Source organism: Nannobrachium achirus, assembly GCF_963921795.1.
Source record: "Nannobrachium achirus genome assembly, chromosome: 16".
NCBI lineage: Eukaryota > Metazoa > Chordata > Actinopteri > Myctophiformes > Myctophidae > Nannobrachium > Nannobrachium achirus.
In genome coordinates, this window is record NC_137823.1 from 4,284,031 (window position 1) to 4,307,202 (window position 23,172).

The 23,172-nt window shown below is 44.1% G+C and overlaps 1 protein-coding gene across 1 annotated transcript in view; it reads right to left on the minus strand.

Annotated features, from left to right (window-relative positions):
- Positions 1-23,172, minus strand: part of mettl24 (methyltransferase like 24) — a gene marked incomplete at both ends in the record, with an annotated part of 144,438 nt that overhangs the window by 39,853 nt on the left and 81,413 nt on the right. Inside the window, one exon of the mRNA XM_080744168.1 lies at positions 14,450-14,548. Coding sequence (XP_080600294.1) covers positions 14,450-14,548 — 99 coding nt within the window. The remainder of the gene's footprint in view (positions 1-14,449; positions 14,549-23,172) is intronic.

Genomic DNA, 23,172 nt, shown 5'->3' on the forward strand with positions numbered 1-23,172 from the left:
AGAAACCAACAGCCATATGGGGAGGAGGTGGTGTTCTGCCGAGAGCGAGCAAGGGAATTTCTAAGTTGCTGTTCACTGCCAACCTGGGTTTAGTGCAGGGGTCTTCAACAGGGGGTCCGGGACCCCTAGGGGGTCCTCAGAGTTACTACAGGGGGTCCTCCAAATCTTTGTGTGATAGAAACATATTTTTCTCCTTTTTTTTATTAACCACTTGAACCCTATCGTCCATATTCAGAGAACTTTAGCCAAAAATAGCAGATCTACAAGCTCACAACGCCTCGCAGCGCGAGGCATTGTGAGCTTGTAGATCGGCTATTTTCGGCAAAGAGGTTGGGTGTTGAGGGTAAAATGAGCAGACTAAGTACAGAGTGAAAGGTCAAGTTTATTAACTCTTATACCGCTACGGACGTTCCCGTTCGCCCCAATTCTTTGGGTCGCGCCGCGCCAATACGGCCGTTCGTTCGTTTACCTTGTTGATGTCCGTAAGCTGATGAGGGGTCGCGCCGCCGTGTACTGTAATCACATCGCCCGCAGTGATGTGATTCATCTATTATGCGTTAACATCAACGGAGACCAATTCTCTTCCGTGTTGATTTTCTCTGGCCCTGAGGCTCTGTGGCCAGAGACTGCTCTCAATGTATGGCAAGCCATACCGGCCAAATTCACATTAATTCTTGCATGACGCCGCCCTCTGCTGCCTGGTCTGCGAAAGTGCATTGTTGCACAATAAAAACATAAATAAAAAAAATAAAAAAAATAAATGTCTATCTATCTACTATAACGTCGCAAAGGTAAGCCGCTTTTTGATGGCACCAGACCCAATAAATAAATAAATAATCTGGCAGTAGTAGAGTTAAGTATTGACGGTTCAAGTGGTTAAATATCAGAAAACACAAATTGGCATGATTCCAAAATACACTGATGATTGTGCTGTCAAACAATGAAACTATATAGAATCTATGAACAGGTTGTGGGGGGGTCCCTGCTTCATCTCTCTCTCAACTAAGGGGTCCTTGGCCTGAAAACGTTGAAGACCCCTGGTTTAGTGCATTAAAAATGCGATGCATGCAATCTGGAAAAATTTTCTACCTCATTTTGGAAATCTGAAACTAAAACCGGCCTCTGTGTCATTACGTAACCTTGACAACAGCGGCAAGGTTGCAGAATTTCCTGGCCTTCCCCGGCCACTTCATCTTTTTACTGAGACACCGAAGATCTGAATCGATTTGTAGTTATTTAACGCTGGCAAAAACAAACAAACAAAGCAGAACATCCCATTGATTAAGTATGAACAGAGGGGCTTGGAATTCCATCTCTATGGTAATCAATAGAGTAATGAATTATGAACGTGCCATCGCAGGCAGGGAAAACATTGGCGTGGAGAGCTGCATGTGAAGAGGTTCCTCAGCTCCCAGTTGTATATCTCCCTACACTTACACTAACATATCACTCCATTTTAACCATGATAAATTCATCAAACACACCCATTCTTTTTTCTGGTGACTCATACTACCCTCCTAATACATGAGCAGGCCGTGCTATATACAATAAAAATATATACAATATATACAAAATATAAAAAATAAATGAAAAAGTTATCGAAAAAACACGGCCTGCTCACGTATTAGGAGGTTAATATGAGTCACCAGAAAAAATAATGGGTATTTTTGATGAATCTATCACGGTTAAAATGGAGTTTGAAGTTACAATAGGTGTGTGTGGGGAGGCGTCCTGCCATTTACCCTACATCAAATATCGAAATTTTGAATGAAGCAAATTAAAAACTGTTCAGGGCGTTCATAAAAGCCTGATTAGACGTGTAACCCCTGGGTAAATTGCCCAGCGTTATTTGTGCCTATTTTCAAAAACCTCAACATTAGGCAGTCCATTTCATAAGCCCACAGGTTAAAAGGGTCTGGTTCACTTTAAGAGATCAGCCTAACTTGATGTGTACTGTGTTTTCTCTTTTACTTGACTCTGATTGGTCAGGATGAATGTCCTTCATTTTCTAAGCATGTGATTGGTTGGGGGGCGGGACATGAAAAGAAAATGTGTGTGTGTTTAAGAGTTGGGAGTGAGTTTTGGTGTGTGACTGGGAGAGGAGAGGACGTGAATGAAAACGAAAGCATCACGTTATAAGAATGAACCAAGTGTTTAAATCTTTGAGTGTTTAACGCATATGTATTGACCACTGAAGACTACTTTAAGACTGAATTCAAGACGAGTTCGGTTTGGGGAGACATTACCACAGTAAGCAGACGTTTCGTGCAGTAGTAAACAGCTGCACTGTATTTAGCCTCAAGCTAACGTGGCTAACGTGACGTGAACTATTCAACAACGGCGGACAGTGCGTTCGTTTTGGAAGATAGAGACTGTCTTCAGAGAACCAGATAGCGCACCCTGCGACCGGAAAAGCTGGGTGTTCCTCTGGCATCGTGGGACGTGGTGAGACCATTCGTCTTTTCCTTTGGAACTGTAAAAGAGACTGAACTCTGAACTTTGTATCGTCGAGACTGTGAGTAACCCTTTGCACTTCGGCTCACGTGAGTGAAGAGGCTTCATCACTCCATTCATAAAACGGCACATCGGTGTCAAACAGGCCTGCAACGTTTTATTTTGTTTGGTTAATTCCCTTATTGCCGGCTTTTTGTTTGTTTTGTGTAATAAGTGGGCCCACTATTGTACAAGGTACCTTTGAGTGTTGAATTTATAATCATATCTCTCCTATAGTGAATAGGAGGTTTACAGTAGGACTGTTGATTGGTTACTCATTTCATTTTGGGTTTACATTTAAAACAGGGTTTAAAAAAGTGTTTACAAAGGTAGTAGCTTAATTCATATTCTACTGTTTAATTTAAAAAGGTAATTCATACTACTCTGACACAGAGGTAGTTAAAAGGGTTTAAGGACTTTTATTTCATTTAATATTAGGTGGTTTACAGAGGTCTACAGGATTTTGCCTGTTACAGTATTTTGCACATTTAAGTGCTGTTTGCCAATATAGCTGCTTGTCAGATATATATATTTCTGCACTATTTGCCAAGCAGGGGTTTTGGGTTCAGAATCTTCTGGGTATTGTTGACACTGAGGTGTCTATAGAGACAGTTAAGGACCGTGTAACATTTCCTGTGTTTTCTACCTGTTAAGGTTTTATGTTGAAGTTTAACCCTTGTGAAGGGAACTGTTTTTTGTCATCATTATTCAGGTGCTTTATGGTGAATAAATATTCATTTGTTTTATATACCACTTTGTTGTTCTTTAAATAGGTGATACTTTCTGGGGTAAAGATATCAGTCACATATGATCAATACTATAAGTTCAAAGTCTGATGTTTATGTTAAGTCAGAACTCAGGCGCTGTCTACTAAGGGCTTCAGCACCGAGGCAGCGTTACATAAAATGGAGGCACTGCTGAGATTAAGTTGATTTATTTGTGACTACATTTAACAGTACCCCAGAACTAAGTTCAATAGTAAAAACTGTCCTCACCTTAATTCAGAATGGCCCACTCCCCAGACCCACAGTTAATCACAGAATTAGTTGCTTGGTGTGACGAAGTTGGAATAGATCCAACCCATTCCATAGCTTTAAGTGGCGTGCCAAAAGAGGCAACCACTGCTGATGTTGAGAGCACGGCTGAAACTGTAAAAGCTTTTGGAAAAGTAAAAGTAAGGGCCAATAAGTTCATATCACAACTGGACAGTGACGTGATACTATGCGAATGCCGCCGCATTGTTGACCCGGCCTCGGCTCCCCCTGAATTGATTCCCATAGATGGTGGGGCTGCCTGGAAGGTAACAATAGTAGCAACTGGCCCAGCCCCAGTTGATGAGTTCACAATCAAACTAAAAACACTACTGGAAAGTGAAGGCAAGACCTTTGCTGATGTTCAAGCCCTACTCCCTCAGGGACCTGCACCCCAGCAAGAGGACACACCAGCCTCTATTATTCGAGCTGTTGGAGACTTGCTGGTAAAAACTATGCGTCCTACACCAGATAACAATCTATTCAGGCGCCTGCGGGTCTACTCGGGCGTAGTCCCCACACCAGCTGGCGAAGAGTCTCATGATAACTGGCTGGAGCAAGCCAAGCTGATGATAGAAGAATGTGACTGCTCTGATAAAGAAAAGCGCAAACGAATAGTGGAGTGCTTAAAAGGCCCGGCCCTAGAGATTATTCAAGCAGTGAGATACAATGACCCTGAAGCTGGAGCTGAAGAGTATTTGGATGCGTTAGAGGACGCATTTGGAACCTCGGAGACCGGTGAAGACCTCTATTTCAGCTTTAGGTCCATGAGGCAAAAGCCTGCAGAGAGACTTTCAGATTTTCTGAGAAGGTTGGAGAACCAGCTCACTAAAGTTGTACAGAAAGGTGGCCTAGATCGCCGTCAGCGGGATCGTTCAAGGCTGGAGCAGCTCCTCCGAGGCGCTGTGGAATCAGACATCATGCTCCTCAAGCTGCGGCTTAGGGAACGGAAAAGCAACCCTCCCACCTTTATGCGGCTGTTGAATGAGATTCGTGGGGAGGAAGACCATGATGCTGCTCGTCGAAGTTTGAATTCTACGGTACGCCAGGTCCGTACATCTGACGATGCGAAAGTTAAGCCATCTGAGGTAGATGACCTGAAAGGTCAAATAAAAGAGCTTCAGTCACTAGTTTTACAGCTGACCATGGGAGGACAGGAGTCCCCCAATCTAAGCCCAGAACCTGCTACAAGCCAGAAAAGCAGGAGGGCAGAGCCTCAAGCTGAGTCGGAGGTTGAAGCATTAAGAAGACAAGTAACAAGCCTACAGAGCCAAATGAGTGTCCTGACTGTCTCCAATAGCACGATGGCTACATCAAATGAAGGGAAAGGCAAGAACTACAGGTTTGACAGACCTGCGTCTAAGGAAGGACCAAAATCGCCTAGAGGAGAGTTTTTCTGCTACCGATGTGGAGATGATGGTCACATAGCCACCAACTGTAGTGCTCCCGAAAACCCCCAAAAGGTGATCAGGAAACTGCTACAGTCAATGCATAAGCTCAAACAAAACCAGAAAGGCCCTACAACTGGAGAAGAGAGGAGTGGATCTGCCCTAAAGAGCAACCTTGAGGCTCAGGGGGCAGTCAGTTTTCCCCCTGGTCTAGTGGGCGAGTCCTCATTTGGAACAGTGCAGATTGAGGGACATCAGTGCACTGCTCTGATGGACAGTGGCTCCAACGTCTCTATAATCTTTGAGGGCTGGTATGCACAACACCTGTCACATGTTCCCATTATTCCGATCTCCAACTTGGGCCTGTGGGGCTTGAGCGAGTCAAGTTACCCATACAAAGGGTTTGTGACAGTGGAGGTGTTTTTTCCTGATGATGAGGTCCCGAGTGCCCCAAAACTAGTGTTGGCATTGGTGTGCCCCGAAGCCAATGGTCCGGAACAGGTCTCTGTCATTATTGGAACCAATGCCAGGTCATACAAACATGAGCCTAAAGTCATGCATGCTGCCGCCAGAGGGGGTACTGCACAAACGTGGCGAGTGAGTGCACGAGCACCTGATTTGACTTCAGCCGATGACCCAGTGGCTGTAATAAAGTGGGCAGGACCGGGTCCACTAACTATTCCCCCTGGAGCTGAACGCAAGGCTATTTGTAAAGTGACTACTAAAGTGTCACTTTGTGACAATGTTCTCCTGATTGAGACCCCATCTACCGGTACACTCCCAGCTGGAGTGTTAATGCCCCCATGTGTCCTGCTCCCCTGTGAAATGGATTTGAACCGTTTCTCAGTGGTACTGAGGAATGAGTCCCTGAAGTCAAAGGCCATTCCAAAGGGAACAGTCATTGCACATGTTCACAAAGCTGACATAGCCACAGAAGTCAAACTAGATCAAACCCATGCAAACCCCATTGACCCCACACTTTTCGACTTCGGTAGTTCACCTATTCCTGCAACGTGGAAAGAGAGGTTGGCGGACAAGCTGTCCCAAAAATCTGGGGTTTTCTCACTGGAGGAGTGGGACGTCGGGTTGGCAAAAGGGGTTGAGCACAACATCCGGCTTAGTGACTCTCGTCCTTTCAGAGAGCGAGTCCGCCGCCTGGCACCAGCCGAAATCGACGACGTTCGCCGCCACCTGCAGGAGCTCCTTGCCGCTGGCATCATCAAAGAGTCGCGCAGCCCATACGCCTCCCCCATAGTAATAGCCCGAAAGAAAAGTGGCAAGATCCGAATGTGCATTGATTATCGCACTCTCAATTCTCGTACCATACCTGATCAATATACTCTACCTCGAATTGACGACGCCTTAGCCTCTCTCACAGGTTGCCAGTGGTTCTCAGTGCTGGACCTCCGTAGTGGATACTATCAAATCGCCATGTCAGAAGAAGATAAAGAGAAAACGGCGTTCATATGTCCACTCGGATTCTACCAGTTCGAGCGCATGCCCCAAGGCATAACCGGAGCCCCAGCCACTTTCCAGAGGCTCATGGAAAAGGCGGTTGGGGACATGAACCTTCTGCAGTGTCTAGTCTACCTTGACGACATAATCGTGTTTGGTAGAACATTAGAGGAACACGAAGAGCGCCTGTTAAAGGTCCTTGACCGCTTGGAAGAGTATGGCCTCAAGCTTTCAATTGATAAATGTCAATTTTGCCAACCCGAAGTCAAATATGTGGGACACATAGTGTCGGCAGCCGGAATAGCCACAGACCCAGACAAAGTGTCAGCTGTTTCACAGTGGAAGCCGCCTACCAGCCTTAAGAGCTTGCAGTCCTTCCTGGGTTTCTGTGGCTACTACAGGAAGTTCATAAAGGGCTACTCCTCTATAGTTCGCCCACTAACTGAATTGACTAAAGGCTATCCGCCAGTGCAGCGGGGAAGAAAATCATCTAAAACAAAGTCTGAATACTTTAAAGTCTCTGAGCCTTTTGGACAGCGTTGGACACCTGCCTGCTTTGAAGCTTTCCAAAAGATAATATACAGCCTTACCCATGCCCCGGTACTTGCCTTTGCAGACCCCAACAAACCCTATATCCTCCACATCGACGCCAGCTTGGATGGTCTGGGGGCTGTATTGAACCAAGAATATCCGGAGGGGTTAAGACCTGTCGCTTTCGCCAGCAGGAAGCTAAGCCAAGCTGAACGCAACTACCCTATCCACCAACTTGAGTTTCTCTCCCTAAAGTGGGCCGTTGTGGATAAATTTCACGACTACCTTTATGGAGCAAGGTTCACCGTAATGACGGACAACAACCCGGTGACATATGTCTTGTCATCAGCTAAGCTAAATGCTGCCGGTCACAGGTGGTTGGCAGCTCTAACCACCTATGATTTTGACATTATCTACAAGCCTGGGCGAGACAATGTGGATGCCGATTGGCTGTCGAGGAATGCTATGGACACTGGAGAAGGTTGGAAGCACATACCATTGGCTGGTGTCAAGGCCATTTGTCGGCAGTTACGCATATCTCATTCTCCAAAACATCCTCACCGGATGATAGACCAGCTTGGAGCTTCATCGGATGCCATTCCAGAAGCCTACGCTTTTCCAGCCCGGCTAGCGCTAAGTCCTCTGGAGCTCCTGAGCCAGGACGAACTAAGAAAAGCCCAGGACCTAGACCCCGTCATAGGCGTGGCCAAACAGGGCTTAAGAAATGGAACCTGGCCTTCAACCACCAAAGGTACACATCCAGATGCTTTGCTACTGGCTCGGGAAGCACCCAAACTAGTGGTGAAGAACGGACTGTTATACCGAAAGATAATAAGACCCGCTGGACTGGATGCACTGCAGCTTGTCCTACCGAGTGACTACCGACTCACTGTTCTAAAGTCACTGCATGACGATGCAGGTCATCTGGGAGTTGAAAGGATAACTGCTCTTGCTAAAGACAGATTCTATTGGCCCAGGATGGCTGCAGACATTGTACAGTACATAAAAACTTGTGGCAGATGTGTGGCTCGTAAGACACTGCCTCACAAAGCAGCAACCTTGCACCAAATTACCAGCAGTGGCCCTATGGACTTGGTTTGCATGGACTTCCTATCCATTGAGCCGGATTCAAGAGGAACTGCGAATGTTTTGGTGGTTACTGACCATTTCACTCGTTACGCTCAAGCCTTCACCACGAAGGATCAACGTGCCTCGACCGTGGCCAAGGTCCTGGTGGAGAAGTTCTTCGTACACTATGGTTTGCCGGCCCGCATTCATTCCGACCAGGGGCGGGACTTTGAAAGCCGCCTTATCAAGGAGCTCCTAGGAATGTTGGGCATAAAGAAGTCAAGAACGTCCCCTTATCATCCACAAGGTGACCCGCAACCAGAGCGGTTCAACCGGACGCTTCTTTCTATGCTCGGGACCCTCGACCCTGCACAGAAACAGAAGTGGAGCCAGCACGTGAGCTTGCTGGTACATGCGTACAACTGCAGCCGCAATGACGCAACGGGTTATTCTCCCTATTATTTGATGTTTGGCCGTGAGGCAAGGCTTCCAGTTGATGTCTGTTTTGGGACATCACCAGATGACGAAGATGAAACCACATACCTGCAGTATGTGGACCAGATGAAGGCCGAATTGAAGCATGCTTATCAACTGGCAGTTGAGGCAGCTAACCAAACACACGACAGGAATAAGAGGCGTTACGATGCCAGTGTAAAAAACCAGGTCCTAGAGAAAGGGGACCGAGTACTCATTCGGGCCACCGGACTGACAGGGAAGCATAAACTGAGTGATCGATGGTTTTCAATCCCATATGTTATCATTGAAAAGCTCCCTAACATACCAGTGTACCGGTTAAAGCCTGAGAGCGGGAGATGCATTTTGAAAACGCTTCACCGCGACCATCTCCTTCCTATAGGATGTCTGGTCAGGTTCCCGCTTGATCCCGGAGAGACCAATGTACCTCTGCGGCCTGCTACCCGAGCAGCCCCAAGAACGGACACACCAGAGGGTGAAGAGGAGGAAGAGGAAGCACACAACTCTGAAGCGTCAGACTCTGAAGATGAATCTTCTGGGTGCGTTCCTAATTTCCCCAAAAGTGTCTCAGATACACTAAAGCCCCTTGAGCGACAGCTGAGTCGAGCCTTCCCTCAGCACAATGTTCCGGAGAACCAGGACAAAGATCTAGATGAGTCTGACAGTGAGGCTGGCCCACTTGCTGCAGCAGAAGAGGAAATGGATGATGTGCCACAACTAGAGGACCCTGTACGGGTCACAGGATCTGAAGAGGAAGACGTGGCAGACGTCCCCACCGAAAGATTATCTGATGGAGCTACAGAAGACCTTTGTTTTCCACGCCCCAAAAGGGAGGTGAAGCCGGTCACTCGACTAACCTACGATGCCCCTGGCCATTCTGTAGACCAGCCAGTGGTCGTCGTACACAGGGGGATGAAGATATCCATCAGCAGAAACTCAAGACAGTTCCCTTTTCATATGCCCTGCCTTTTTCCGAGTCCCCGATATTCCCCTTCCATGACCAAATATAACTGTTTGAACGATTTGTTTTGTTGTGGAAAGTCTGATGAGGACATTCAGACGTTTAGAAGGGGGAGCGTGTAACCCCTGGGTAAATTGCCCAGCGTTATTTGTGCCTATTTTCAAAAACCTCAACATTAGGCAGTCCATTTCATAAGCCCACAGGTTAAAAGGGTCTGGTTCACTTTAAGAGATCAGCCTAACTTGATGTGTACTGTGTTTTCTCTTTTACTTGACTCTGATTGGTCAGGATGAATGTCCTTCATTTTCTAAGCATGTGATTGGTTGGGGGGCGGGACATGAAAAGAAAATGTGTGTGTGTTTAAGAGTTGGGAGTGAGTTTTGGTGTGTGACTGGGAGAGGAGAGGACGTGAATGAAAACGAAAGCATCACGTTATAAGAATGAACCAAGTGTTTAAATCTTTGAGTGTTTAACGCATATGTATTGACCACTGAAGACTACTTTAAGACTGAATTCAAGACGAGTTCGGTTTGGGGAGACATTACCACAGTAAGCAGACGTTTCGTGCAGTAGTAAACAGCTGCACTGTATTTAGCCTCAAGCTAACGTGGCTAACGTGACGTGAACTATTCAACAACGGCGGACAGTGCGTTCGTTTTGGAAGATAGAGACTGTCTTCAGAGAACCAGATAGCGCACCCTGCGACCGGAAAAGCTGGGTGTTCCTCTGGCATCGTGGGACGTGGTGAGACCATTCGTCTTTTCCTTTGGAACTGTAAAAGAGACTGAACTCTGAACTTTGTATCGTCGAGACTGTGAGTAACCCTTTGCACTTCGGCTCACGTGAGTGAAGAGGCTTCATCACTCCATTCATAAAACGGCACATCGGTGTCAAACAGGCCTGCAACGTTTTATTTTGTTTGGTTAATTCCCTTATTGCCGGCTTTTTGTTTGTTTTGTGTAATAAGTGGGCCCACTATTGTACAAGGTACCTTTGAGTGTTGAATTTATAATCATATCTCTCCTATAGTGAATAGGAGGTTTACAGTAGGACTGTTGATTGGTTACTCATTTCATTTTGGGTTTACATTTAAAACAGGGTTTAAAAAAGTGTTTACAAAGGTAGTAGCTTAATTCATATTCTACTGTTTAATTTAAAAAGGTAATTCATACTACTCTGACACGGAGGTAGTTAAAAGGGTTTAAGGACTTTTATTTCATTTAATATTAGGTGGTTTACAGAGGTCTACAGGATTTTGCCTGTTACAGTATTTTGCACATTTAAGTGCTGTTTGCCAATATAGCTGCTTGTCAGATATATATATTTCTGCACTATTTGCCAAGCAGGGGTTTTGGGTTCAGAATCTTCTGGGTATTGTTGACACTGAGGTGTCTATAGAGACAGTTAAGGACCGTGTAACATTTCCTGTGTTTTCTACCTGTTAAGGTTTTATGTTGAAGTTTAACCCTTGTGAAGGGAACTGTTTTTTGTCATCATTATTCAGGTGCTTTATGGTGAATAAATATTCATTTGTTTTATATACCACTTTGTTGTTCTTTAAATAGGTGATACTTTCTGGGGTAAAGATATCAGTCACATATGATCAATACTATAAGTTCAAAGTCTGATGTTTATGTTAAGTCAGAACTCAGGCGCTGTCTACTAAGGGCTTCAGCACCGAGGCAGCGTTACAGACGATAAAATGACCAAAGTTTTTTTTTAAAGTGAAATATCCCTTTAATGGGGTATTCACTTTGATACACTTCTGGGGTCATTTGAACATAATTTGAAAGGTAGTTTTCAAGTTGCCTGATTCAGTATTTAGATATTTGATATTCATTAGATCAGACCCCATTCAACTCCAATCACGCTTTAGTTATCTATGTATTTATTGTTGTTCTATTTGCATTGCTTTATTAGATTAGAGACCCATTAGAGACCGAAGGCAGACACACAAGACACAAAACAAGATTCTGTCCAGTGACCTGGCTTTGTGGTAATGTGGTATGTTGTGCACTAACTGTTCCACTTCCATGTGGTAATGTAGTATGGTGCACTAACTGTTCTATGTGGTAATGTGGTATGTGGTGCTCTAACTGTTCTATGTGGTAATGTGGTATGTGGTGCACTAACTGTTCTATGTGGTAATGTGGTATGTGGTGCTCTAACTGTTCTATGTGGTAATGTGGTATGTGGTGCACTAACTGTTCTATGTGGTAATGTGGTATGTGGTGCTCTAACTGTTCTATGTGGTAATGTGGTATGTGGTGCTCTAACTGTTCCATGTGGTAATGTGGTATGTGGTGCACTAACTGTTCTATGTGGTAATGTGGTATGTGGTGCACTAACTGTTCTATGTGGTAATGTGGTATGTGGTGCACTAACTGTTCTATGTGGTAATGTGGTATGTGGTGCACTAACTGTTCTATGTGGTAATGTGGTATGTGGTGCACTAACTGTTCTATGTGGTAATGTGGTATGTGGTGCACTAACTGTTCTATGCGGTAATGTGGTATGTGGTGCACTAACTGTTCTATGTGGTAATGTGGTATGTGGTGCACTAAACTGTTCTATGTGGTAATGTGGTATGTGGTTCACTAACTGTTGTTCTATGTGGTACTGTAATGTGCTATGTGGTGCACTAACTGTTCTATGTGGTAATGTGGTATGTGGTTCACTAACTGTTCTATGTGGTAATGTGGTATGTGGTTCACTAACTGTTCTATGTGGTAATGTGGTATGTGGTGCACTAACTGTTCTATGTGGTAATGTGGTATGTGGTTCACTAACTGTTCTATGTGGTAATGTGGTATGTGGTTCACTAACTGTTCTATGTGGTAATGTGGTATGTGGTTCACTAACTGTTCTATGTGGTAATGTGGTATGTGGTGCACTAACTGTTCTATGTGGTAATGTGGTATGTGGTGCACTAACTGTTCTATGTGGTAATGTGGTATGTGGTTCACTAACTGTTCTATGTGGTAATGTGCTATGTGGTGCACTAAACTGTTCTATGTGGTAATGTGGTATGTGGTGCACTAAACTGTTCTATGTGGTAATGTGGTATGTGGTTCACTAACTGTTCTATGTGGTAATGTGCTATGTGGTGCACTAACTGTTCCAGCCACCAGGAACCCTTGTTGGATCTTTATTGATGGTTGGTTAAAGCAACAAAGAATCCATTGAAATTCAAAGTCTCTGTTTTATTTTCCCCTAATTGTTAATTCAGCTCGCAGCCCCGTAGAGAAGTTGTAATCAGAAATAACATAAAAAGGGAAGCGGCGCGTTAAGGGCTGTGGTCTAGTTGTGAGTGTTGGGATGGGATTTTATGACCCGGGACAAATGACAGCTTGCAGGTTGTCGGTTCTGGCAGCAAAAATACAATCTGAAAGGAGAGGCGCAAATTCCCCTCGTTTTGTATATAGACACACACGCACGCACGCACGCACACGCACACGCACACGCACAAGCCCACGCACACGCACACACACACACACACACACACACACACACACACACACACACCAGTGAAGTTGCTCTACCCCATGGCAGTGAGAAGCCATTAGTCATTTATCTGCTGTTTTTGAATATTTTCGACAATTTCACCTTTAATGACATGGCCAGAATGGGGCCACCATGCAGGGTTAATGTGGTTAAGATGGTTCCTGGTTAACCCCGGATCCTAGCTTCTCTACATTCTGTGTATGTGATTATTACCTTGCTTATTGTCTCCAACTCTCCGCTCAGGCCGAAAGGCGTGGCCGAGACTATGTTTTGCACCCTGTCCGTGTGTCCGTTCATCCGTGTGTCTGTCCTTCCGTCTGTCCGTCTGTTACTAGCTAATCTCTGGTAGAGGTGGACGTTCGCAAACGAATCGAGTCGATTGAACGGCTCTTTGAAATGAACGATGGGATTCGGTTCGCCGTAGGGAGCCCTTTCTTTTTAATTTTTCATTTTCAATTCTTTACTTAAGTGAATGTATCAATACTTCAATGTAGATATACTGTTTGTTACAAGTAAAAGTAAAATGTTCGTTGAGTAAAAGTACAAAAGTATTGGTATCAGAATGTACTTAAAGTACCAAAAGTAGGAAGTACTCATTATGCAGAATGTCCCATTTCACAAGTTTTCAGATGAACAAAATGTAGAAAAATCATTTGAAAATAGCCGATCTACAAGCTCACAATGCGTCGCAACGGGTTGAAGTGATTTGAAATTATAATCAAAATCTACAAAGTAACTAGTAACAAAAATTAGCCAGTCTTTTGAACGGCTCTTTGAAAGGAACGGATCCCAGAGATCCAGCTCACTTCAAAGAGCCAAATCCCATCTCTAATCTCTGGCGCCGTTGGCCCGGTCACGGCCAAACTGTGCACACACTCCCTGGATGCCAACTCGGAACCTCTGCCCCACATATTTTACATGGGCCGACTCGTACCAAATATCTTTCTACAGTGCTCCTTAACTCACGTAAATCGGTAGACAGTATCTTTATAGTCATGTGATCAACATGGATCTGTCCGATATTTAATATTCCATCCAGATTGGCTAACATTGGCTTCCAAAGTTTGCAGGGTTGGTCCGTTTAGAACAAAATGCCTCAAATCATGAACGCAGCGTGCGATTTCTATGACATTTTGCACGCACTTTCCCACTAGGTCAAGGAACAAATGCCACCCTATTCACATTGGCTTGTCATAGCGCCACCAGCAGGTCGACTTTTGCTAAACACATTTTTGGAACAAAATGCCTCAAATCATGAATGCAACCTCTGATCACCGTGACAGACAGAGTGTCTGCTAAATGCCTAAATGGCAATTGTAAGAACAATGACTCGGGGGCGTCAGCTGGCCTACTGGTCCAGGCGCATACCACTTTGGCATTGCCACATAGGCGCGGATGCCTAGCGGCGTCGCCGGTTCGATTCCTGATCGGGACGAACCTTGCCGTGTGTCGCTCCCCATCTCTCCCCCCATTTCCCGTCAGTCTACTGTCCTATACAATAAAAGCCCCAAAACTAATCTTTTAAAAAAAGAGCAGTGGCTCACCTGTGGCGTGGTAATGTAGGTGAGGAATCTTCTAGCTTCATCCTCCAGTGAATGGCTGTCACTGGCCCATGGCTCCAGGTCGATATGCCACCGAGTAGACTGCAGAGGAACACAGAAATACCCCATAAACACATGATAATCTAACTCTAATCTAAATCTAACTCTGTGAGTGCTCCTTATGGCAGGATTCTTCAACAGGGGGTCCGGGACCCCTAGGGGGTCCTCAGAGTTACTACAGGGGGTCCTTCAAATCTTTGTGTGATAGAAACCTTTTTTTTCCTTTTTTATTTTAACCACTTGAACCCTAACATCCATATTCTGGGCAACTGCATTTCCCCTGTGGGATAATAAAGGTATCTATCTATCTATCTATCTATATTCTGAGAACTTTAGCCAAAAATAGCAGATCTACAAGCGCGAGGCGTTGTGAGCTTGTAGATCGGCTATTTTCGGCAAAGAGGTTTGGTGTAGAGGGGAAAAAAGAGCACACCGAGTACAGAGTGAAAGGTCAAGTTTATTAAGTATTGACGGTTCAAGTGGTTAAATATCTGATAACACAAATTGACATAAATCCAAAATACACTGATGATTGCGCTGTCAAAACGATGAAACTATATGGAATCTATGGGTTGTGGGGGTCCCTGCTTCATCTCTCTCTCAGCTAAGGGGTCCTTGACCAGAAAACGTTGAAGACCCCTTCTTTACACCACTGCATTTAATACTAGCTGAGAATGAGAATGTAGACGTCAACGAGGCAGTTAATATAGCTCCTTTTCTATCCCCTGCGGCTGAATGGACAATAGCCAGTCTTATCTTGCAGCTCCACCTGTAGCACCTTGCTGTATTTCATCAGTTTGTGTGTGTGTGAGTGACAGATATGAGTGTGTGTCGTGTCCATGGCAGTGATCCTTCTATGTGAAATCTAGGACATGTGCAACGTTACATCCCAGGCTGTAGCTTGTCGTATTGATGATAGGGATGACATGAACATTTCATATCACGATTATTGCGACAAAAGAAATATCGATTTACGATTTTATCGCGATAATCTAAATCCATTATCCTGGGGCGGAACATTTGCCAAAAAATAGCCGATCTACAAGCTTGCGACGCGCTGTGAGCTTATAGATCGGCTATTTTTTGGCGAAGACATTTTATAGAGAGTGAAAGAAAGATTGTATCAAGTACGTATGTTATACTGTAAGTACCTTTTACCAATGATGGAGGGTTGAGTTTAAGGGTTTAAGTGGTATAAGTGGATATGCAGCTCGGCAAATAAAAGGTGAACTGATCCCAGTGCATGACGGAGGACGATATCACCATATATGTCTCATATAAATCTCCACGATACGATTGAGTGTTTTTTATCACGATAAACGGCAATATCGCTTATCGTCCCATCCCTAATTGACACTGATCAGCACCATCATTTATGGCAAATGCCTTTCACTTATTTATTATGAATACAGTACTTATACTATTGTCTATAATCTGCTTCAATTATTGTGACTTTGCTAGTCGACAACTAATAGTTTTGTTTTTTTGTTTGTTGTGGGTGCATTCAGAAATGCGCACTCAACGCACTGGTGTGCCATGTTGTCGTCCGTTTATTCGGTGTACTTGGTGCGTTGTCGTTCGGAAATCCAGTTCGCGGCGCACCGGTGTGCTGAGTGCACACACTGACCGACCCTACTCAGAAGATGGGGTTTGGCGGTGTGGTGCGTCAGTGCGGTGTTTTGATTGGTTGGTTTTCATGGCCATGTGTCTCGAGCCCTTCTCAGCTGTGAACAATGGAGAAGGAATGATAACAAAATGCACCATTTGCGGCTTGATGGGTCCTTTAGTGCTTTATTGTTGCATCAACTTGTAAACTAACAGCAGGTAGGCCAATGTTAGGAATTAAATTACCTTTCAATAGCAACGTTACGTTAGCAACTGCTGCTTTTCAGAAGGTTTTCCAACTTTTCCTTCAGAGTTCACAGTTCAGAGTGAAAAAGCACACAGCTGCCCTAACTGGTCGTTGGTAAATAAGCCACACTGAATGCACTCTACAACATCACCGCCCACTGCACTCACTACACTGAGTACACACCCGGCGCGCATTTCCGAACGCACCCTATGCATTTAGATATTGCCCACTTGGCACCTATTACACACCTGTCAAGTTGTCAGCCATTGTCGTTATAATACAATGAAATACTCTATGGCTCTCTGTCTTAAAACACCACGATATAGCATCACAGAGGACACACTGTCCCAACATAGACATTGTACATATGCACTTATATGAATACATATACCAATATAATTCTCTTTGTCTCTCTATTAAGCCACTCTGACCTATTTACTTACATACTGTACTTACTTACTTGGAAGCCTAACTGTTTCACTAAGAAGTAGAAACTAATGGAAACACTCATATGATCTGTGGCCCAGTCGGCAGACTCTGCACACTACAGTATAAACTAGTAGGGCCGTATGAAGTGCCGCTGTGTCACATTCCTAAAAGCTGGCAGGCATTCTCCATGCATGGCCTCCTTCATTTCTACAGGAATGTGTCTGTTTATGATTAGAGCAGAGGCAGAGACATGAGAGAGAACGAAAAGGGACAGAAACTACGGAGCAGAGATAGATTGATAGACATTCTAGACAGAGATAGAGCTGGGATGTGTGATGTATGGCAGACAAAGTGTTGTCGCAACCTCATTTCTCATGTTAACCACTTCGGCAAAATGTTCATTAACAGCATGTATATAAATCAGTCGGCCATGTGTGATTAAATGTGTTGCCAGACCTCTGGCGGAGTTATCCTTGCCAACGTGCGCATGGATTTTAGTTTATTTTCTGTTTCCCATAGTTACAGATGGATCGTTAGGGGGGGGGGGGGGGGGGGGCTGGCCTTCTGGCATACAGGGCATTTGCCCGGTGGGCTGGTAGGCTAGGGGGCCAAAGAAAAGAAAAAGAAAGAAAAATACAGTAACATACAGTAGCCTATAGCCTACTGCATATTGAGCAATCAAATACAACTTGTTTGTCCAATTCTCAGATCAATATGCTTCTTTTCCATTCATTAGCTAACTAGCCAAAGTTCTGACACATTTTAGCGCTAATCATGTTCATATTCCGCTTTTTGGTGGTGAGAACTGTATGCTAACTTACACAATGTATGGATTGTGTAGTTGTGTAGTTATCATTTATGTTGTCGGTAAAAGCTGTGGTATTAAAAGCTTGTGTATTTATATGTGCCGCCCTTGACCCGACGAGTCGGTAGAGTATCTGCACGCGCGTGCTGGTTGTGGGGGCTGGTCTGGCCAAGATGCCAGGGCTGAATTTTAGTCCCAGTCCGTCCCTGTAGGATCGTTCTTTGGCTTGGCTTAACATCATGGTGTTTGGGTGTGTTTGCTGCTCGGAGCACATCTTACAAACAACGTGTTAAAGGGTATGAGGTGATGTCAACTTCTTTCTCCATCTCCCTGTCTGTTGCCTTCCGTCTTTTCTCTCTCGCTCCTCTGACTGCCCGTGGCGGATATTTCCAGCTTTGTGCTTGTTGACAGCAAGGGCGTCACAAGGGGGGGAAAAGTGGGACTGAGTTACTAGGGCCCAAGGTGGGGGGACTTAATTATTTCATACTTTAGCTATTGAAAAATAGCAGATATACAAGCTCACAGCGCGGCACCGAGTGCCGCGCCGCGAGCTTGTAGATCTGCTATTTTTGAAAAGTCGTGAAAATCTTTGCTTCTGGGGGGTCCCTGGAACGAAATATTTTGAGATGGGGGTCCGTGGCCAATTACATATCATTTTGGGGGTCCTTCACATGAAAAACTATGAGCACCACTGACATAGAAACATAGATTTTTCCAAAAAACCTTAGAAGGATTTGAAATATTCAAAGACAAATTGTCAAGATTTTTCAAAAATAGCAGCACTCTGTGAGCTTGTATATCTACTATTGTTGAATAGTTAAAGCACAAAATAATGCATAATAATGCGTTCCCAGTCTAAATGGGTTAAACCCCCTCCCCCCTATGAAGAACATTCATGGGGGGCCCACAGTGAATCCTTGTACCCATGGGCCCAGAATTTGGTGTGACACACCTGGTTGACAGGCACAATGTAATGGCTTCCCACGGAAGAACAAAAAAAAACACACTTTCACTTACAATCTATACCTTGTTGCCTCCATGAAAGAGTAAACAACAGGGCAAAGCGTTTGGAAGCAGTCACAGTGTTGCCAGTTAAAGGGCGAGAGAGGGAGGGAGGCAGTCGCTGTCAGCTTGGAGGTGCTTGTGTTTTTGACATTTCTGCCTGAATTGCAGGAGACCTCCAGGTTCCTTATAAGTCACCACTTTGACATTTTCATCTGTCTAATGTGTCAGCGTGACATGTTTGCAGAGTGCTCTCTCTCTCTCTCTCTCTCTCTCTCTCTCTCTCTCTCTCTCTCTCTCTCTCTCCCTCTCTCACGTGTGCACACACACAGAACCATGCATTGGCAGTTTTTCCACATGTGTGCACACATACATACATACACATAGATACACACTTGTACGTTCGCACATTCAACCCTGTATACCTTCAGGACCATGTGTTAGATCCAGAGCAATTAATCAGCCATTATTTAAAGAGGTGGTGCCATAGTTTTGTTCTCTTTCTGGTTTTCATGTGTCTAGGAGGTTGACAGTACTTCATTAGACCCCCTGGTGTGGTTGTTATGAGCAATTATGTATTCCCTTTGTATTTTGGTTTTCTTTCACCTTGTGGGTCAAAAGTGCCAATCCAAAAACAGTGATTAAATGACATCATATAATCATCCCCTCCCCTTTTAACATTCACCCAACACACGTGGGTGTGGCTAACTTCAGCCGGGTCAACACCCACCATGACGACCAGGCATACTTAATGAACTGGTGGGTGTGGCCACATACAAACCTAATTTTAACTCTTTCTGTACACTATTTTGGAAAAAAAATCCTCCTGCTAGAATAATCATAATACCTGATAATTATGTTTTAGGGTGGAAATAAATCATGGCACTGCATCTTTAACTTTTTTTAAAGACACCTGTATTGGCTATTCTGCAGCCGATGTGTTCCCTTTTTTTAACGCCTTTAACCTGCTGTCCGTCCATGCCAGACCCATGAACAATGTTTGTGCCAAGTTTGGTGCAGTCAGATCAGAGCAACGGTGCAGCCTGCAGGTAGTCCACCATCCACCAGTTAGGCAATGTTAGGATATAGATCAACACATCGACAATCGGTGGTCTAGGACTATGGTTCCCAAACTTTTTAGCCGTAACCCAAAAGAGAAATTAGACATTTGCCCGGGAATCAAACAGTGAAAATAGCAGATCTACAAGCTCACAACACTCTTTTTTTCCCTATTTGCAGTGATCATTGGCCATTTTCACACTCACTCCAGAGGGCCAAAATTTTATACAGTCAAAAATAGCAAAAATAGCTGATCTACAATAGTCCTTAGGCTCAGACTCAACATTTGACATATCGGTACCACCTGGGGTGGCAAATTCTAGTTGTGATTTTTGTATTCATATACATCTCTAGATTAAGTTTTGATATGATAGACCTTGCAGACAGGTAGCTTAAGTGGTGCTATCAGCTGCTAAAGTTACCATACCCCTTTGAAAATTTGCATTTTAGACACAGGTACATATATTTTTATTAGCTCATGTTCAGGACATATTGTAATGTTTTATATTATATGTTTGGTATCATTTTTAAGGGGACACCTTGAGCTTTCATTCAATGCCGTTTGTGAAGATGTATGATAAGTAGAGTGGTCACTGGAGCTCTTCAAACCTTTAATAAACAAATACAAATAACTATTTCCGCCTAAACCATATTTTTTCTTTTAGTTCTGTGCCATCAAGAAACATCAGAGACTCAAAACACAACAGCTGGAATACAGAATTGACCATAAGCATTCAGGAAATGTATATTTTACCCACAGTATTTCATTCTGAGGTGGTAATCTTCAGCCTTATCTTAAACAAGCACTTTTTATGAGAAATAGACAGGTCAATATGAAATAATAGCACTAAACCTCCCTAAACATTGATACAAAAGGGTTTCAATTGATTCTGGTACCTTTAGGCATGCCTGAGAACATCCCAAAAAATCCAGGAAAATATATTTACCATAAAGGCCACATTTTCAAGATGGCACCCAGGATGGCTGCCAGGAGCTTAAAATGGCTATATCTCATTTGTTATGCAACCTAGAAAGGTGGTTTTGGTGTTTAACCCAAGGTTTTGGGGTTCAAGGAATGTGACTGAATCAGTGAAATTAACACCAGTTAATAATTTATTGCCAAATGCAAGATGGCGTCCCTCCCAAGGTGATGTCCCATTATACTATATTACATAAAAACAATAAATAACACTAACTCTCACATTAAAAACTAGGAAACACTTTTGGAAGCATGTATAATATGTATTAGTATTTTAATCACTTAAATAACCACAAAGTAGTCAAGTTATCCTGTAAGCCAGATCTACTAGCCCTATAGGAACTTATGTCTTATGTACGCACTGTTCGTTGCCATATTCTGACTCCTCTTCAAGAAACCTATACGGATTGTCACATTTCTTAAGAAGTTGACATGAGACCGTCTAGGCTAGAGAAACATTCATTCAGGTTTCAGCCCCAGCTCATGGCTACCATTTCCCTCTACCTTTCCCATCCAGACCATAATGGTAAATGGACTGCATCTACATAGAACTTGACAATGTACTTAACATTCAAACATTTACTCACACACTGATGGAGGAGGAAACCATGCAAGGCACGAACCTGCTCATCAGGTGCAATTAGGGGTTCAGTGTCTTGCTCAAGGACACTTCGATACCAACTCCGGGGGAAACCGGGTTCAAACTAGGAACGTTCCATTTCCCAAGCTGCCACTCTACCTCCTGAGCCACTGCCGCCCAATGATGTGTTAGTATGCTCTAAGACAGTGGTTGTCAAACATTTTAATTTCAATAACCTCCATAACTCTGAGAGGGTACAATGTACCACATTGTGTTTCCATTAGGTTCTATTTGCAAGTTTACAGAGTTACAGACATAGAAGTGTCCATTTAGACTCCCTCTGTGGACCCCACATTGAGAACCAGTGCTCTAAGAAAGTTGGTCATTTGGGGCAGATGTTCAGGTGTTACAATGCTAACCTTCTGGGGAATATGTGGACTTTCCACCCAAGAGGGCATGGATGAATTCGAACCCACAACCTCTGTGGTGATGGGCAGGGACTTTACCACTGTGCCAGCCAAACACCTCTTGGGATGTCTTTTAAATGGTTGCTGTCATACAGTACACTTCAAAACTGCCATCTACTTTGGACAAGACTACTTTCCATAAGCTTGCAAACGGAGACCCTGTTCTCCATCCATAAGGCAATGGATGGCCGTACCTGAGAGACCAACTGGGACACTGAAGGTCCCACGTCCGATTACTGGCTATGTGGTGTGAATGAGCAATAGTGGGGCGGTTAACCAAACCAATTGTGCATTTTATGACAGAAGCATGAAACTTTCTACAGTGTTTCTATATACTATGAAGTTTGTTTTCAGACGTGGAACCACTTCTGAATTGACCTCTGCGGCCCCCGAAATCCAAGATGTCCGTCCAAAAAAGTGTTTTTACCTTTATAACTCCAAATGCATTGATTTTAACTCATCTAGTGCCAAAACCGAACATTTTCGGTTTAAAAAAACGTATTAAGAAATACAAAAACCGAACATGTTCGTTTTTTTTTTTTTTTTTTTTTGGAAAAATCACATTTTGATCTTTAATCTGACAAAGATCCGTTGTTTTGCGATGTTGTCCATGTGCCTAGGACATCCAGTGAGCAAGTGATCACTTAGAATCCTCTATAAAACAATAGACTGCCCATTTCTCTGCCTTTTATTGTATATTATACAAATGTATGGTTGATTTCTGTGGTGCACGCAGCACAGTACGGCTTTCGGCTCTGACAGCCAGAGGTGTCAATTGGGTATGGCAAGTTATGGCAGCTGCCATCCCTTGGCTACAGGGGAAATAATAAAATGTATGTATACCTTAGCAACAATGTCTGTTGCTAAGGTATGGCAACATGACTGTTGTCTTGCATGCACGTGAGGGCACGCGACCGACCGTGCATGCAAGACACCAGTCATGTTGCCATACCTTAGCTTTTGCTGAACTGACGCCACTGCTGGCAGCAGCCCCTGGGCACTGCGTGTGAACAGATTGCTTGTTGAAGAACCAAAGTCGTGGTCGCGTTCGCCGGTCACTGAGACATCCAGTGAGCAAGTGATCACTTAGAATCCTCTATAAAACAAAGGATTTATTGTATATTTTATACACATTTATGGTTGATTTGCGAGTGATCTGCAAGCGTGCGTGTGCCACAGGCATGCCCTGTGGCACAGGACGCACGTACGCTGCAGGAGGCCGGCCTTACAGAAGGTATATAAAGCCCGCCCACCCATTCATTCTTTCCTCATCGGTAGGATTGCGAGTGGAGACTTTTAGTTGAAGCAAGCTTTTTCACAGCAAGAGAGAGAGATTGAGAGAGAGAGAGAGATCAGTGAGAGGTAGGTTATAGATAGATAGATAGATAGATATATAGATTTATAGGCCTAGGTAAATTGTGTGCGTGTGTGTGTGAGAGAGAGAGAGAGAGAGTTGGAGTGACTGTGTGTGTGTGTGTGTAGGAGAGGGAACA